This window comes from Petromyzon marinus (genome assembly GCF_048934315.1).
Source record: "Petromyzon marinus isolate PM22_M1 ecotype Great Lakes invasive population chromosome 78 unlocalized genomic scaffold, UKy_Petmar_22M1.pri1.0 chr78_unloc.1, whole genome shotgun sequence".
In the NCBI taxonomy this organism is placed as follows: domain Eukaryota; kingdom Metazoa; phylum Chordata; class Hyperoartia; order Petromyzontiformes; family Petromyzontidae; genus Petromyzon; species Petromyzon marinus.
The window spans coordinates 330,383-349,186 of NW_027422625.1; the positions used below are offsets into that span (position 1 = coordinate 330,383).

Genomic DNA, 18,804 nt, shown 5'->3' on the forward strand with positions numbered 1-18,804 from the left:
GGACGCTTTTTCACTACAACATGAATATATGAATAAGTATAGACATGTAAGTCACGTGTGACTGTGTGTATGCATTCCTCTGTGCATCGATACTGACGTGTAGATGGTGTGGATATTTTTTTTTCTCTCTGCAGCTGTCGCTTCCTCTGCAGAATTTGTCTCATGGAGCAAAGGCACTCGGCGCGGCTCGGTGCAAAAAGGCAGAAATGCGTCCGGCGTGAAAACAACCCGGATCGTACTGGAGATTTGACACGGCACCAGATAACTCGCACAGGAGATGAACCCTTCAAGTGCAGTGTGTGTGGGAAGGCGTTTACACAGTCATCAAGTCTTGTAGCACACCAGAGAACACACACGGGAGAGAAACCCTTCAAGTGTAGTGTGTGTGGGAAGGCGTTTGCACAGTCATCTACTCTTAAAAAACACCAGAGAACACACACGGGAGAAAAACCCTTCAAGTGCAGTGTTTGTGGGAAGGGGTTTGCGCAGTCATCTGCTCTTGTAACACACCAGAGAACTCACACGGGAGAGAAACCCTTTAAGTGCAGTGTGTGCGGGAAGGCGTTTACAGATTCATCTGCTCTTGTAGCACACAAGAGAACACACACGGGAGAGAAACCCTTCAAGTGCAGTGTGTGTGGGAAGGCGTTTACAGATTCATCTGCTCTTGTAGCACACAAGAGAACACACACGGGAGAGAAACCCTTCAAGTGCAGTGTGTGTGGGAAGGCGTTTGCACAGTCATGTACTCTTGTAGAACACCAGAGAACACACACGGGAGAAAAACCCTTCAAGTGCAGTGTGTGTGGGAAGGCATTTGCACATTCATCAAATCTTCATGTACACCAGAGATCTCAAAAGCATCAGAAGATCCACAAGGAGTGGAGTCTGAAATCAGCTTGTGAAAGTCAAAGTGCCACAATGAGCCCATCCCTCATGAAACAAGAACTGGAAGAAAATCCCAGCTTGGACACTTTTAAAGGTATCGAGGTGAAACATGAAGAGGTGAAGGTGAAATATGAAGAAGTGTTGGTGAAGAGCGAAGAAGTGAAGGTGAAATGTGAAGAAGTGATGGTGAAGAGCGAAGAAGTGAAGGTCAAATGTGAAGATGAAGATTCAACTCCAAAATCGGACCTTCACATCGATGAAGGCAACGTGAAGCAGGAGGAGAATTCTGACTGTGAGGCAGAGCGAGGCAACTCCCAGCAGTTTGTGGAAGTGGAGGTGTGGGTGGACTTCCTCTGAGACAATACAAAGTCAAATGGAGACCCGGTAGATGTGTAAGCCGGAGACGATGTCGCTCCAATAGATGTACCTTTGTCACAGGCCTTTAATGACAAGAATGTGAAGTTGAACACTCAATTCCTAGGATCAACCAGCAGCGTAACAGTGGACAGTCTTTGTGGACCTGTGGGTTGGGTAGATCTCTAACCAGGAGCGAATGCCAATAAGCTCCCAAGCGTTGACTATGTTATCATAATTGCATTTATATGGTGCTTGCTTTATCGCCTCTGGCAATTCGGAGTTTTGCGTCGTATCTCGTCTCAAACACTCGAAGAGCATCCCCAAGTAGCGGCTGCCCCTGTGTGGCACAAGGTGGTGGCTCTGCACCGGCGTGCATGTGGACAAGAGCCTGTCAGTAGGGGGCGATGGTTGATGTGGCATCTCAGTTGTGGAGTTTGTAGGTAATGTTTAGAATTTTATACATTTTGGCCCAGACGCCAACATGCAATGGCCTACTCATTTTGAATGGTGCAATGGTATGTTGTATATACACTGTTAAGCAGACGGTGCGTATGTTTTAAAATAGCTTCTTGTTAGTACGATGTAACCTGATGCAGTATATTTCAGTGCAGTATTTCAATTTTGTTAATATTCCTGTCAATAATTTAGAATGAATACTTGTCTGATTGTGTGCGTACATGTAACATTTTGCCTATGAGGGTCAAACATTGAATAAGTGATGCTTGGACAAAGTGTGTGTTTTGGAAGTAACCTGTACAGATAACTCGGGTGAGACTCATTGTTCTTGTGATACAGGTCAAAGGGTGTTTTTGTGTTTTCAGGAAGCATCTCCCTCTGGAGCAACTCATTGTTTTTTTAAATAGGCAGCACACTCGGATCATTTATCAGTTACAAGGCATACCACTCAAAAGTTACACATAGAGGAGATACATTCTCTACAACACGAATTATAATTTTGTATTACGTGTTGACGTAGGTTTTGTCGAATTAGCACGAGAAATGGTCCTTGCTGATTAACGTCTGGATGTTCACAACCGAGGGTTGGAGCAAGCCTGACCGCCTGCGGCGCCCCTCAACCATTTACGGCCTTGGGCCAGGAAAGTCACGAAAAGAATTGCACACGAACGACGCCTCCACGCAAGCTCCCGATGCTCCGTTTTGAAGTTTGAAAATGAAACAACTTTGAATTGTATTATTTTTTTGAATTAGATAATTGTATTTCTTCATTAAAAGCTTATTCATTGAAAACGATATTTCGTGTGAATTTCCTCTCGTCGTTAAGTAGATGGCCTTGCCGGGGGTTCGGTTCAATGCGGACTTTCACCTGGTTGGGATCGCGGGATCGAGATGACGCGACACAGCTGGCCGTGCGACAAGACCGCCGTCTGCAGATCGAACGTCTGTCCCTGCGCCTCCGTCATTAATGCAGGGGGCGCATAGGTTTGCAACGCCTCCTGCATGAAAACTCTCTGCATGTGGAGTGGGATCCAGAGGGAAATCAACGCAACCACAGGGAGAGAGAGAGAGACATGAATACTCCAAATATACAGCAAGCGTCAGGGTCGGGTTCGTACCCACGACTTCCTGTATGCCAGGAGAGGTAGTTAACATCTCACCACATGGAGAGAGAGACACGCAGCCTCAGCGATGTTGATTGATCTTCAATTAATTACTTGGTGGAGTAAGGAAGCATTAATACTGAGTGAATGAAGGTGGCCAGGCATGCGTCTGGACACACCACCAACTGTTTACCATGCCAGTGTGTGACAGTGTGAAGTTTACATTTGCAGTAAAGTCTATTAACTGTATTGAGCAGGGAGGTTGTATCAAAACAGTTTATTTTTGTTTTCCTCTGGAACTCTTTGTAAGAATGGAGTCAGGAAGTTATCACAACACACGTGCAGCTGAAGTCGGAACTGTTCATCCCAGCATTCAAGGACATCTGTGCCTGGTTTCACACCTCTAAGTTGTGATTGAACATTCATTTATGAATTTCTGCATAACACAAATAGTATTATTTTCCACACCCTTTGCTATGTCACCTGAATTTAGCTTTTATAAATATTCCTTTTGAAGCAAGACAGCCGAAATTGTGTGCTCGGAGTTTTGGGTTAACATTCATTTTGAAGATACGAGGGCTTCCAGGCACGTTTATGACATTTGCCCTCTCGTGTGCCATAACAGCCCGTGTGATGAATTTGGGACACTTTTTCACTATATCATGAATATATGAATAAGTATAGACGTGTAAGTCACGTGTTACTGTGTGTATATGCATTCCTCTATGCATCGATCCTGACGCGTAGATTGTGTGGATATTTTGTTTCTGTCTGCAGCTGACGCTTCCTCTGTTGCTTCCTCTGCAGAATTTGTCTGATGGAGCAAAGGAACTCGGCGCAGCTCGGTGCAAAAAGGCATCAATGCGACCGTTGTGCATACAGCACGGATCGTACTGAACATTTGACACGGCACCAGAGAACACACAGGAGAGAAACCCTTCAAGTGCAGTGTGTGTGGGAAGGCGTTTGCACAATCATCTACTCTTAAAAAACACCAGAGAACACACATGGGAGAGAAACCCTTCTTGTGCAGTGTGTGTGGGAAGGTGTTTACACATTCATTTAGTCTTGTAACACACCAGAGAACACACATGGGAGAGAAACCCTTCTTGTGCAGTGTGTGTGGGAAGGCGTTTGCACGTTCATCTACTCTTAAAAAACACCAGAGAACACACACGGGAGAGAAACCCTTCAAGTGCAGTGTGTGTGGGAAGGCGTTTGCACGTTCATCTACTCTTAAAAAACACCAGAGAACACACACGGGAGAGAAACCCTTCAAGTGCAGTGTGTGTGGGAAGGCGTTTGCACAGTCATCTACTCTTAAAAAACACCAGAGAACACACACGGGAGAAAAATCCTTCAAGTGCAGTGTGTGTGGGAAGGCATTTGCACATTCATCAAATCTTCATGTACACCAGAGATCTCAAAAGCATCAGAAGATCCACAAGGAGTGGAGTTTGAAATCAGCTTGTGAAAGTCAAAGTGCCGCAATGAGCCAATCCCTCATGAAACAAGAACTGGAAGAAAATCCCAGCTTGGACACTTTTAAAGGGATCGAGGTGAAACATGAAGAGGTGAAGGTGAAATATGAAGAAGTGTTGGTGAAGAGCGAAGAAGTGAAGGTAAAATGTGAAGATGAAGATTCAACTCCAAAATCGGACCTTCACATCGATGGAGGCAACGTGAAGCAGGAGGAGAATTCTGACTGTGAGGCAGAGCGAGGCAACTCCCAGCAGTTTGTGGAAGTGGAAGTGTGGGTGGACTTCCTCCGAGACAATACAAAGTCAAATGGAGACCCGGTAGATGTGTAAGCTTGAGACGATGTCGCTCCAATAGATGCACCTTTGTCACAGCCCTTTAATGACATGAATGTGAAGTTGAACACTCAATTCCTAGGTGCAACCTGCAGGGTAAGAGTGGCCAGTCTTTGTGGAACTGTGGGTTGGGTAGATCTCTAACCAGAAGCGAGAGGCAGTAAGCTCCCAAGCATTCACTAGTCTAATAATTCCATTTATATGGTGCTTGCTTTATCGCCTCTGGCAATTCGGAGTTTTGCGTCGTATCTCGTCTCAAACACTCGAAGAGCACCCCCAAGTAGCAGCTGCCCCTGTGTGGCACAAGGTGGTGGCCCTGCACCGGCCTGCATGTGGACAAGAGCCTGTCAGTAGGGGGCGATGGTTGATGTGGCATCTCAGTTGTGGAGTTTGTAGGTAATGTTTAGAATTTGATACATTTTGACCCAGACGCCAGCATCCAATGGCCTACTCGTTTAGAATGACAATAGTATGTTGTACATACACTGTTAAGCAGACGGTGCGTATTTTTTAAAATATCTTCTTGTTAATACGATGTAACCTGATACAGCATAATTCAGTGCAGTAATACAATTTTGTTAAAATGACTCAATAATTTAGAATGAATACTTGTCTGATTGTGTGCGTACATGTAACATTTTGTCAATAAGGGTCATACATGAAATAAGTCATGTTAGGACAAAGTGTGTGCTTTGGATGTAACCTGTACAGACAACTCAGGTGAGACTCATTGTTCTTGTGATACAGGGCAAAAGGTATTTTTGTGTTTTCAGGAAGCATCTCCCTCTGGAGCAACTCATTGTCTTTGAAATAGGGAGCACACTCGGATCATTCATTAGTTACACGTAGAGGAGATACATTCTCGACAACACGAATTATAATTTTGTATTACGTGTTGACGTAGATTTTGTCTAACTAGGACTAGAAATGCTCCTTGCTGATTTAACGTCTGGATGCTCACAACCGAGGCATGAAGCAAGCCTGACCGCCTGCGGCGCCCCTCACAACCATTTACGGCCTGGGGCCAGGAAAGTAACGAAAAAAAATTGCACATGAACGACGACTCTACGCAAGCACCTGATGCTCCATTTGGAAGTTTTGAAATAACTTTGAATTGTATTATGTTTTGAATTAGATGATTGTATTTCTTCATTAAAAGCTTATTCATTTAAAACGACATTTCGTGTGAATTTTCTCTCGTTGTTAAGTAGATGGCCTTGCCGGGGGTTCGGTTCGATGCGGACTTTTACCTGGTTGGGATCGCGGGATCGAGATGAGGCGACACAGAGCTGGCCGTGTGAGAAGACCGCCGTCTCCAGATCGATTCCAACGCGATCGAACGTCTGTCCCTGCTCCTCCGTCGTTCATGCAGGGGGTGTGTATGTTTGCAGCGCCCCCTGCATGAAAACGACGGAACGTGCAGCGTTAGTCACGAAGTTGTGCGTAAGCGCCACAACAAGGCGCTGTAAGCTGACCTGCCACTACGTTTACGGGTCAACAGGGGGCAGCCGAGAGATAGCGAGGTGCGTAGGGGTCGACCAAAGGTTAAACCCCCGGCCCCCCCGTGACCGGAGACTTACACCCCTGACCCCCCCCCCCACCCGTCCCTAAGACCCATTAAGATAAGACCTTCCAGAATGTTCTGGGAGGGGGGGGGGGTCAGGAGGGGAGGGGTGACCCCGACCTGGGGATAAAAGGCCGGCCCTCTGGACGGGCCGGGCAGTGTTCACCAACTCAAGCCTGAAGACATCCGAAGACCTGAAGACTGGACCAGCACCCGGGGACCCTCAAGCGAGGCTCTTGTTAGAGCCGGGTTGTAGCGGACCAGAGGTGAGCTCCCGTACCCTGGCTGGGACGGGTCGTCCAGTCTTCCCTTAACGCCGGGCTAAGGGACCCGTGGGTAGCAGAGCCCGGAGTGTGCAGGCTGCGATAGAAGGGAGGCTGTCACTCCCGGAGGCTATCGTCGTGGTAGGGGCCGTACCCATTCGTGTTACAGTAGTGTGTAGAGCCGAGTTCGAAAGAGTTATAATAAACGTGTTGCCTCAACCAGACGTCTCCGTGTGATTAGTTACGGACACAACACTTATATTAAAGAGTATACTATGAGACCTTTGCCAGTAGCAAGATATAGTAATAGGTTTTTACCCTTTTATCTGGCACAAAAACTGACACCTATATACAAGGGATCATGTGTGAAATAACCACAACACAAGCAGTCTGCTTGTGTTGTGGTTATTATATCTTGCTACTGGCAAAGGAGGTATCAGTGTAAATGCTTACCCCGAGCTCTCAATACTCTGATAGTGCGCTGTTTTTGAGTTGTACGCCTTTTGGCGTCTTCTGGTCCAACACCAGTGGAGACTAGGCTCTAAGAAAAGCCGTCTCGGGTGTGGACCAATCAAATTCTAGGACAGTGCATGTCATTATCAAAGTTGTCTCTTTTTGATTGCATTTTGACTGCTTGTGTTGTGGTTATTGCAAACATGATCCCTTGTATTAAGGTGTTAGTTATGGTGCCAGATAAAAGGGTAAAAATCTATTTCTAAAAGAGTATAGTCAGTGGGTTTTCAAAGTACCTTCGTCTTACAGAAATTAATTTCGCGTGAGCCCACCGCATTAAAACGATGCTCAACAGAGCGGGGCGAGTCACGGTGGGGGGGGAGGGGGGTCACCTTATCTTAGTCACGTGACATAGCTCACGTGACTTCTGACGCGACAATGTCTGGATGTTTTCGCCTGAGGACGACCGCTCGTGTTGCGATCGAAACGTCGTGATTTATTTTTTGTTATTTTATTTTTTCTACCTTCGTGACCTTACCGAAAGAACCAAAGAGTATTAAAGACGTCTTGTGTGCTGATCTTTTTCATATCTGCGTACATCGATCTCCCGCATTGCTTACACGTACACACCACACACAATTAAATAAATAGAAACTGGAACGACTTCCGGGGATGGGGAAAGATTGAGGAAACTCTTTCAATGGAGCGAGTTAAGTTTGTTCGATTCAACATCTCTCTGTCCGTCTGTGTCTCTGTTCCCCTCTCTGTGCCTCTCTCTCGCTGACTGTGTCTCTGTCGTCTCTGTATCTTTCTTTCTGTGTTCCTCTTGTCTGTGTCTGTCCACCTCTCTCTTGTCAGTCTCTGTGTGTGTCTCTATCAGCGTCTTTCCAACCGTGTTCAACTACTGTCAGTAGCAACATGCGCCCACAACTACACGCGACTCAAACTTGCTCCGAGTCTCTGTGTGTACGTTGAACTTATTTCGCACCGTACGTAGCCAACCATGCTAAATCTGTGGGTCTCTGTGTGAGTCTCTGTGTGTATCTGGAACTTCTTTCGCACCGTACGTAGCCGAACCTGCACAGGAGGAGCGGCTGGTATCTGTGGAGCTGTGGGCTGGGTACATCTGTCAACAGGAGCGAGAGACGTGAAGCTCCCAAGCATTCACTACGTTACCAACATCATATTTGCACTCATAAGTCGCTTGCCTAACTGCCTCGGCAACTCAGTGTTTCGTATCGAATCTCATCTCAAACAATCGAAGGACCCCCCCTAAGTGGCAGCTGCCCCTGTGTGGCACAAGGTGGCCCTGCACCGGCCTGCACGTGGACATGAGTCTGTCGGTAGGGGGCGATCATTGACGCGCCATCTCCCTTGTGTAGTTTCTGGATAATGTTTGGAATTGTCACAATTTTGACCGTGACACCAACATGCAATGACCTGTGCGTTGTGAATGACACAACGCTTATGTTTTACAGCTGCCGTGAAGCAGACTGTGCATATTGTGGTGAATGTTACTGGGGTAGCCAGGTGTGCCTGTCGGATTTGAACCTTGAATCTCTGCAGTAAATAGAGAATGTCCTACCATATTCTTGGTTCTTTCGGTAAAGTTACGTAAATAGAAAACAAGAGTAAAAATTAAAATTTATTTTTATTATTTAAGTTATTATATTACAATTTTTTCTTTAAAGTAACCTTTTTTAAAATTTACGTGAATTTACCGAAAGAATGAGAATAAAACAATAAAATAACGCAATGAAATTCTCACGACGTTTCGGCCACAACGCAAGCGGCCGTCTTCAGGTGAAAGGAACAGACCTGTCGGGACGTCAGAGCTTCAACAGACCTGTCGGGACGTCAGAGCTTCAACAGACCTGTCGTCAGAGCTTCAACAGACCTGTCGTCAGAGCTTCAACAGACCTGTCGTCAGAGCTTCAACAGACCTGACGTCAGAGCTTCAACAGACCTGTCGTCAGAGCTTCAACAGACCTGTCGTCAGAGCTTCAACAGACCTGACGTCAGAGCTTCAACAGACCTTTTGTCAGAGCTTGAACAGACCTGACGTCAGAGCTTCAACAGTACCGACGTCAGAGCTTCCTTTCACCTGAAGACGGCCGCTTGCGTTGTGGCCGAAACGTCGTGAGAATTTTATTGTGTTATTTTATTGTTTTTTTCTCATTCTACGTGACTCTACCAAAAGAACCAAAGAAGATGAATGCTTGCAGTCACCAAAGCTTCAAATCGAAATTTACCGAAAGAACCAATAATATTAATTCCTGCAGTCACGAAAGTTTTAAGTCAAAATAGAATGCGCCTCCACTCGGCTTGCCTCAATCTGCGTAGAGGCTTGGCCCACACACACACACTGTATGTACACACACAGTGTGTGTGTACACACACACAGTGTTTACACACACAGTGTATGCACAGTGTTTACACACACACAGTGTGTACACACACACACAGTGTACACACAGTGTTTACACACACACAGTGTACACACACAGTGTTTACACACACACAGTGTACACACACACACAGTGTACACACACACACAGTGTGTATACGTACACACAGTGTACACACAGTGTTTACACACAGTGTACACACAGTGTTTACACACAAACTGTGTGTACACACACAGTGTTTACACACACAGTGTTTACACACACACAGTGTACACATAAAGTGTACACACACACAGTTTGTACATATATACACACACACAGTGTACACACACACACAGTGTGTGTACACACACACAGAGTGTACACACACACAGTGTACACACACACACAGTGTGTGTACACTGTGTGTGTGTGTACACAATAATGTACACGTTATTGCTGAGCTCACACACCCAAGGGGTCTCTGTTCAAGGGAGGGAGCAATGGAAAATGAATCTAAATCAACTTAAACTCCTACCACGCTCTGTGACGTCACCACTCAGCATTACCTCATCGGCGTGAAACGCCAGGGGGAGGTGTACCTCGCTAGTGACGTAATGTCACCAAGGCGTTCACCCCACCCCATCCACCGCGCCTTTGAGCGTGACGTCACTCTTGCCTGGGTCACTTTCGTTATCTGTTTAAGTACAATCCTTATTTGGGCACAGCTACTCACGGTGACTGGCGGCTCATTAACATAATGTATTCGTGAAAGCCGTCGCGAGTTTATTGCGACGAGATCGGCACCCACGCCCAATCCCTCCACTTATGGGCCAGGCTCATTAACATAAATTATTTGAGTCACAGAGCCGCTGATTGTGGGAGGGGCGTGTCTTGTTTTCCGCAAGTGACGTCATGTCACCGCCTCCTGCCGCGTGACGTCACGAGGTAACTGGAATCTGCCGCTCCGCGCGTAAACTGAAATCCGAGGTGAGAAATTCTCATCGCGGTTGTGGTGGTTGTTGTGTTTGTGGTGGTGGTTGTTGTGGTTGTTGTGTTTGTGGTGGTGTTTGTTGTTTTTTTACCGAGGTAGAGCCTCGCTCTCTCTCGTAGGGATGTCAATTGAGTAGCAGCCAGCATGGAAGCGATGTCCAGGTTGGAACTTTACAGCGCGGGGCCTAGCCACGTGGGGACTTGCCTCCTGCCCTCGCCTGATCGCGTTTGTTCAATTCTCTCGCTTAGTTGAGCAATCTTCGTAAGAAAGTAATCAACCAGGCTATGCGTTACTTGTGTGTTGACCGACTCTCTGTGTTGCATTGCATTAGATTTCGTAATTGTACTCAGTTTCGATTTAAAGCTTTCGTGACTGCAATGATTCATCTTCTTTGGTTCTTTCGGTAAAGTCACGTAGAATGAGAATAAAATAATAAATTGATAAAATAAAATAACACAATAATATTCTCACGACGTTTCGGCCACAACACAAGCGGCCTTCATCAGGTGAAGGGACGAGACTGTCTGGTAGGACAGCGCTGGAGTGAAAGAGCCACGTTCAGAACACGACCTTTAAGCTGTATGAGAGGAAACAACGCGCCTTGACAAAGGAATTAGCATATAATATAGCATTGAAATGGCTGAGTGATTAGCTTGTGACTGCGGATGTGTATGCTTTAACTTTAACATAGCTATTTCTGTGACCAGTCACAAGCTAATCACTCAGCCATTTCAATGCTAAATTATATGCTAATTCCTTTGTCAAGGCGCTTTGTTTCCTCTCACACAGCTTAAAGGTCGTGATCTGAACGTGGCTCTTTCACTCCAGCGCTGTCCTACCAGACAGTCTCGTCCCTTCACCTGATGAAGGCCGCTTGTGTTGTGGCCGAAACGTCGTGAGAATATTGTGTTATTTTATTTTATCAATTTATTATTTTATTCTCATTCTACGTGACTTTACCGAAAGAACCAAAGAAGATGTACTCAGTTTGTTTGATTAAGTGTGCTTTCTTTCTCTGTGTGTGTGTCCTCGTGTTATTATTATTATTTACTGCAGTTACCAAAGCTCCAAATCTCTCATTGACACATGGCCGTAATTATAATATATTATTATAATTATAATAATTATAATATATTATAATAATAATTATATATATTGGGGGACGCAACCCTCCCAATTATCAAATATGCTCAAAATGTCCCCCCCCCCCCCAATATATTGCTATAGCAATATACAATATATAATATTGCTATAAAAATGTTTTCTAAATAATAATTGCTATGCTATGTTAATAAAAACAACAATTTGCTAAACCTTGGCCACAAAATCTGGACTTGTCTTCATATAACAATGCATAGATTTCTGTTTATATGATTGCGTTGTACTTTATGAATCCCTAATCTCTGCCATTACATACTATGAAACAAGAAAAGTTAAAAAAGAAAAAACAGCAATGTAATACAATACAATATTAGACGTGATTGTATCAAATAATACAAAATCCATCCCATGTGTTAGTGAAATTTGTTAATATTTTACGCAGGAAATGGCAGGAAATAAGTTTTCAAATTTACATTTTTTTCTGGGGGGGGTTCCCAGACCCCCTGGAAGATTTGGTCCCCCCCAATGTTGACTCCATGGCTACGGCCTTGCATTGACTTGCTAATTTCTCTACCCCCCCTCTCTCTCTATTTAAGGCCTCGACACAGAGGCGTTGTTTCTCTGTGTGCCTATGTGTGTGTCTCTCTCTGTGTGTCTCTGTGTTATCTCTCTCTGTCTACGTGTCTCCGTGTCTGTGTTTTGTCTCTCTCTCAAATTGAGCAATCTTTAGAAGAACGTAATCAACCAGGTGGGGTGTTGACTGTTACGTTAGCCGACTCTCTGTGTTGTATTGCATTACGTTTCTAAGATTAACTAGGTTTAATTTCTCTTTCACTTGTACCTGATGATGATTGCTTGTGTTGCAATCGAAACGTCATATGCTGTTTGCACACAGCGATGGTGTACGGTGATTTTTGTGGAATATTTTTGCTGTTTTCCCGTGGATTTTCTGTTTGCACAGTCACAGTCACTTCAAGATGTTTTCTTGTTCATGTTTTTGTTTGTTGCGGTTGCACCCGATTCAAGAGCCGAATGGCTCACAGGGCTATACCAAATAAATGAAACTGAAATTATTATTTCACTTCTTTATTTTTTCTACGTGACTTTACCGAAAGAACCAAAGAGTATCTTGCTTAAGTTTTAATTTCTCTTCACCTGCCTCGCTACTCTGTAACTTTGTTTTGTTTTAAATATTCACAGTTTTTTTTATTTTTTTACCAGGCCACGCCCGCGTTGAGCTGCTGTACCGCTCTTGTTTTCAGAAGCGACCTGCCCACAACAACAATAGCAACAAGGTGGGGCTTGTCAACAGAGTGGTGGTGTTCACTCTAGACGCGTGGCGGTGTTCACTCTGGACGCGTGGCGGTGTTCACTCTAGACGAGTGGCGGTGTTCGCTCTAGACGCCTGGCGGTGTTCACTCTGGGCGCAAGGCGGTGTTCACTCTAGACGCGTGGCGGTGTTCACTCTAGACGCGTGGCGGTGTTCACTCTAGACGCGTGGCGGTGTTCACTCTAGACGCGTGGCGGTGTTCAATCTAGACGCGTGGTGGTGTTCACTCTAGACGTGTGGCGGTGTTCACTCTAGACGTGTGGCGGTGTTCACTCTGGATGCATGGCGGTGTTCACTTTGGGCGCGTGGCCGTGTTCACTCTCTACATGTGGAGAGGAAACCCGGTGATCGGGAAGGAAATCCATGCGACCACGGGGAGAGTGAGAGAGACAGGCAGCCTCGGCTGTGTTGATTTATCCTCAATGAATTACTTGGTGGAGTGAGGAAGCATTAATACTGAGCAGGTGAAGGTGGCCAGGCGTGGGTCTGGACACACCACCACCTGTGAACCATGCCAGTGTGTGACAGTGGTGGAGCCAGTGGGGGTGGGGTGGCACGTTCCTCCCCAACGATCCGATCGAAATCCCTAATTTCGATCGGATCCTTGGGGTTTATTAGTAACTAGCTTCACTACCCGGCTTCGCCCGGGACTTGGATTCTTGTCTTGGATACATTTCATATTCCCTTATATTTCACTGAAAAACCCGGAAATGTTGATGCTCGCACGAAGGAAAAAAGCCGAAACAAATCAAGTAACCCTAATCGGATGTTTTCACTAATGGAAATTTAACCTTAATCCACTTCTACGCAAGGTCGATTTTGGCCACTCGGGAAGGGAATGACGTGGCGAGCTGAAAATAGTCGCGTTCACTTAGAAATTCCAGACAGCATGAGCTGTGAAAATTTCATGACGCCAGAGCACAGCGTTGGAGAGGTTTTGCTGCGTCACACAAACAGATGTAATGTTCTGCTTTATATTTAAGATAGCCGTTGTACCCGTTCTTCGCACGGATATGTATTGAAACTCCGAGAAGCCAATGGCTTCATCAGCCAGGAGCGAAGCGCCACCTAAAATCTCCCGGCACGCTGTTAACACCTCCTAGAAGTACAGCGCACGAAGAGCCATATGGTAGGGGTAAACATTACAGAGCACTTAACTCAGGTGTGTTGCGGGTTGACTCCACAAACTTCATGGTCATTCCCCCACCCTCCTCCCCCTCCCCCCCCCCCCAGAATTTAAAAGTCTATTTTTATTATTTTTACGTTGTGTACAATATGGAACCTACCGACATGCCAAGTCTCAAGTGTGTAGCATGTTGGGAAGTATGCTAAACATTTCGACCAGACACACATATCCACACATTTCCCTTTCATATATATAGATAAATCAGCATTTTGCGACCCCCACTGCCACCGTGTGGCATATTATTACGTGCCAGGGACTCTATGAGAGGACAACAGTCCGAGTCCATAATTGGCAATAATTAACGGCAAAGCAGTTACAAGCGACTCACAGAATTGTGCGCAGTTGCGTATACAGTACACGACTTCCCTGATGGCAAACACCTTCAGCGAGCGTGATGCCTTTCACACGCATTGATTAAAAAGCAAGGGACGAGTCAAATTTTGATTTAAAGCTTTCGTGACTGTAGTAATTCATATTCTTAGTGCTTTCGGTAAAGTCACGTTGAAGGGAAACAATAAAATACTAATATATATAAAACAATAAAAATTCTCACGACGTTTCGACCATAACACAACCGTTTGTGTTATGGTCGAAACGTCGTGAGAATTTTTATTGTTTTATATATATTTTATTATTTTATTGTTTCCCTTCAACGTGACTTTACCGAAAGAGCTAAGAATATAAGGGACAAGTCCTTAGTAACAACTCCTTACGAACAACTCCCTACTTACTAACAACTCCCTACTAACAACTCTTTACGTACTAACAACTCCCTACTTACTAACAACTCCTTACTTACTAACAACTCCTTACTTACTAACAACTCTTTACTTACTAACAACTCCTTACTAACAACTCTCTACTTACAAACAACTCCTCTCATTTTTCATTGCTGGAGGGGTTGCCCCTCCTACCTGAAAATCCTGGCTCCACCTCTGAGTGTGTGACAGTGTCAAGTTTGTATTTGCAGTAAAGTCTATTAACTCTATTAGAGTATGGCGGTTATCGCAAAACAGTAGTTTATTTAGTTTTTCTCCGGAACTCTTTGTAAGAATGGAGTCAGGAAGTTATCACATCAAACGTGCAGCTGAAGTCGGAACTGTTCATCCCAGCATTCAAGGACATCTGTGCCTGGCTTCACACCTCTAAGTTGCAATTGAACATTAATTTATGCATTTCTGCATAACACAAATAGTATTATTTTCAACACCCTTTGCTATGTCAGCTGAATTTAGCTTTCATAAATGTTCCTTTTGAAGCCAGAAAGCCGAAATTGTGTGCTCGGAGTTTTGGGTTAACATTCATTTTGAAGATACGAGGGCTTCCAGGCACGATTGTGACATTTGCCCACTCATTGTGTGCCATAACAGCCCGTGCGATGAATTTGGGACGCTTTTTCACTACAACATGAATATATGAATAAGTATAGACATGTAAGTCACGTGTGACTGTGTGTATGCATTCCTCTGTGCATCGATACTGACGTGTAGATGGTGTGGATATTTTTTTTTCTCTCTGCAGCTGTCGCTTCCTCTGCAGAATTTGTCTCATGGAGCAAAGGCACTCGGCGCGGCTCGGTGCAAAAAGGCAGAAATGCGTCCGGCGTGAAAACAACCCGGATCGTACTGGAGATTTGACACGGCACCAGATAACTCGCAGAGGAGATGAACCCTTCAAGTGCAGTGTGTGTGGGAAGGCGTTTACACAGTCATCAAGTCTTGTAGCACACCAGAGAACACACACGGGAGAGAAACCCTTCAAGTGTAGTGTGTGTGGGAAGGCGTTTGCACAGTCATCTACTCTTAAAAAACACCAGAGAACACACACGGGAGAAAAACCCTTCAAGTGCAGTGTTTGTGGGAAGGGGTTTGCACAGTCATCTGTTCTTGTAACACACCAGAGAACTCACACGGGAGAGAAACCCTTTAAGTGCAGTGTGTGCGGGAAGGCGTTTGCACAGTCATCTGTTCTTGTAACACACCAGAGAACTCACACGGGAGAGAAACCCTTCAAGTGCAGTGTGTGTGGGAAGGCGTTTACAGATTCATCTGCTCTTGTAGCACACAAGAGAACACACACGGGAGAGAAACCCTTCAAGTGCAGTGTGTGTGGGAAGGCGTTTGCACAGTCATGTACTCTTGTAGAACACCAGAGAACACACACGGGAGAAAAACCCTTCAAGTGCAGTGTGTGTGGGAAGGCATTTGCACATTCATCAAATCTTCATGTACACCAGAGATCTCAAAAGCATCAGAAGATCCACAAGGAGTGGAGTCTGAAATCAGCTTGTGAAAGTCAAAGTGCCGCAATGAGCCCATCCCTCATGAAACAAGAACCCGAAGAAAATCCCAGCCTGGACACTTTTAAAGGTATCGAGGTAAAATATGAAGAGGTGAAGGTGAAATGTGAAGAAGTGATGATGAAGAGCGAAGTAGTGAAGGTGAAATGTGAAGAAGTGATGGTGAAGAGCGAAGAAGTGAAGGTCAAATGTGAAGAAGTGATGGTGAAGAGCGAAGAAGTGAAGGTCAAATGTGAAGATGAAGATTCAACTCCAAAATCGGACCTTCACATCGATGGAGGCAACGTGAAGCAGGAGGATAATTCTGACTGAGGCAGAGCGAGGCAACTCCCAGCAGTTCGTGGAAGTGGAAGTGTGGGTGGACTTCCTCCGAGACAATACAAAGTCAAATGGAGACCCGGTAGATGTGTAAGCTTGAGACGATGTCGCTGCAATAGATGCACCTTTGTCACAGGCCTTTAATGACAAGAATGTGAAGTTGAACACTCAATTCCTAGGATCAACCAGCAGGGTAACAGTGGCCAGTCTTTGTGGACCTGTGGGTTGGGTAGATCTCTAACCAGGAGCGAATGCCAATAAGCTCCCAAGCGTTGACTATGTTATCATAATTGCATTTATATGGTGCTTGCTTTATCGCCTCTGGCAATTCGGAGTTTTGCGTCGTATCTCGTCTCAAACACTCGAAGAGCATCCCCAAGTAGCAGCTGCCCCTGTGTGGCACAAGGTGGTGGCCCTGCACCGGCCTGCATGTGGACAAGAGCCTGTCAGTAGGGGGCGATGTTTGATGTGGCATCTCAGTTGTGGAGTTTGTAGGTAATGTTTAGAATTTGATACATCTTGATCCAAACGCGTGCATACAATGGCCTAATCGTTTTGATTGACACAATAGTATCTTGTACATACACTGTTAAGCAGACGGTGTGTATTTTTTTTAAATATCGTAATGTTAATACGATGTAACCTGATACAGCATATTTCAGTGCAGTTATAAAATTTAGTTAAAATGACTCAATAATTTAGAATGAATACTTGTCTGATTGCGTGCATACATGTAACATTTTGTCTATAAGGGTCAAACATTGAATAAGTGATGTTAGGACAAAGTGTATGTTTTGGAAGTAACCTGTACAGATAACTCAGGTGAGACTCATTGTTCTTGTGATACAGGGCAAAGGGTATTTTTGTGTTTTCAGGAAGCATCTCTCTCCGGATCAACTCATTGTCTTTGAAATAGGGAGCACACTCGGATCATTCATCAGTTACAAGGCATACCACTCAAAAGTTCCACGTAGAGCAGATACATTCTCGACAACACGAATTATAATTTTGTATTACGTGTTGACGTAGATTTTTTTCTAACTAGGACAAGAAATGGTCCTTGCTGATTAACGTCTGGATGTCCGTAACGGTTGAAGCAAGCTCGGCTGCTGTTGAGACGCTGTGCACCAATAAGGGTCCACATGTGGCTTGCACTGAATCAATAATGCACTCCCAGAAGGCTGTGCTAGTTATAGTTTGTGTAAAACATTCCTTTGTTTCGTGGAGAGATCGATAAATGAAAGATGTCGTGTCTGCTGATCTGCTTCATAGCAAGGAGATAATTTTAAGAGACTACATTGGAAATTCATTTTTAGTACAGATTTGTAATCGGTTACAAGGCAGAGCACATCCAGTAGATACATTCTCCACAACAACACTCATTAGAATTAGATAATTGTATTTCTTCATTAAAAGCTTGTTCATTGAAAACGACATTTCGTGTGAATTTCCTCTCGTCGTTAAGTAGATGGCCTTGCCGGGGGTTCGGTTCGATGCGGACTTTCACCTGGTTGGGATCGCGGGATCGAGATGAGGCGACACAGAGCTGGACGTGCGACAAGACCGCCGTCTGCAGATCGAACGTCTGTCCCTGCGCCTCCGTCGTTCATGCAGGGGGTGTGTATGTTTGCAGCACCCCCTGCATGAAAACGACGGAACGTGCAGCGTTAGTCACGAAGTTGTGCGTAAGCGCCATAACAAGGCGCTGTAAGCTGACGTGCCACCACGTTCACGGGTCAACAGGGGGCAGCCGAGAGAGAGAGCGAAGTGCGTAGGGGTCGACCAAAGGTTAAACCTCTGGCCCCCGCCGTGACCGGAGACTAACACCCCTGACCCCCCACCCGTCCCTAAGGCCCCTTAAGACCTTCCAGATGGTTCTGGGAGGGGGGGGGGTCAGGAGGGGAGGGGTGAACCCGACCTGGGGATAAAAGCCCGGCCGTCTGGACGGTCCAGGCAGTGTTCACCAACTCAAGCCTGAAGGCATCCGAAGACCTGAAGACTGGACCAGCACCCGGGGACCCTCAACCGAGGCTCTTGTTAGAGCCGGGTTGTAGCGGACCAGAGGTGAGCTCCCGTACCCTGGCTGGGACGGGTCGTCCAGTCTTCCCTTAACGCCGGGCTAAGGGACCCGTGGGTAGCAGAGCCCGGAGTGTGCAGGCTGCGATAGAAGGGAGGCTGTCACTCCCGGAGGCTATCGTCGTGGAAGGGGCCGTACCCTTTGTGTTACAGTAGTGTGTAGAGCCGAGTTCGAAAGAGTTGTTATAATAAACGCGTTGCCTCAACCAGACGTC

The 18,804-nt window shown here is 45.6% G+C and overlaps 1 protein-coding gene and 1 pseudogene across 2 annotated transcripts; both read left to right on the plus strand.

Moving 5' to 3' along the window:
* Positions 1–5,792, plus strand: part of LOC142908268 (uncharacterized) — a 22,415-nt pseudogene extending 16,623 nt beyond the window's left edge.
* A 4,305-nt stretch (positions 5,793–10,097) lies between these two features.
* LOC142908257 (uncharacterized) lies at positions 10,098–17,944 on the plus strand. Of its 2 annotated transcripts, none has more exons than XM_076058731.1 (3): positions 10,098–10,275; positions 12,602–12,675; positions 15,418–17,944. In XM_076058731.1, the coding sequence occupies exon 3, from the start codon at positions 15,446–15,448 to the stop codon at positions 16,505–16,507; it is 1,062 nt and encodes a 353-aa protein (XP_075914846.1). In that variant the 5' UTR covers positions 10,098–10,275; positions 12,602–12,675; positions 15,418–15,445; the 3' UTR covers positions 16,508–17,944. The 2 variants fall into 2 exon arrangements, with proteins under 2 accessions (XP_075914846.1, XP_075914847.1); XM_076058732.1 differs by lacking the exon at positions 10,098–10,275 and adding an exon at positions 10,290–10,440.
* The last annotated feature ends 860 nt before the right edge of the window (positions 17,945–18,804 follow it).

Coding starts and splice junctions, on each gene's coding strand:
- LOC142908257 (XM_076058731.1), top strand. CDS start 15,446: ATGGAGCAAAGGCACTCGGCGCGGCTCGGTGCAAAAAGGCAGAAATGC.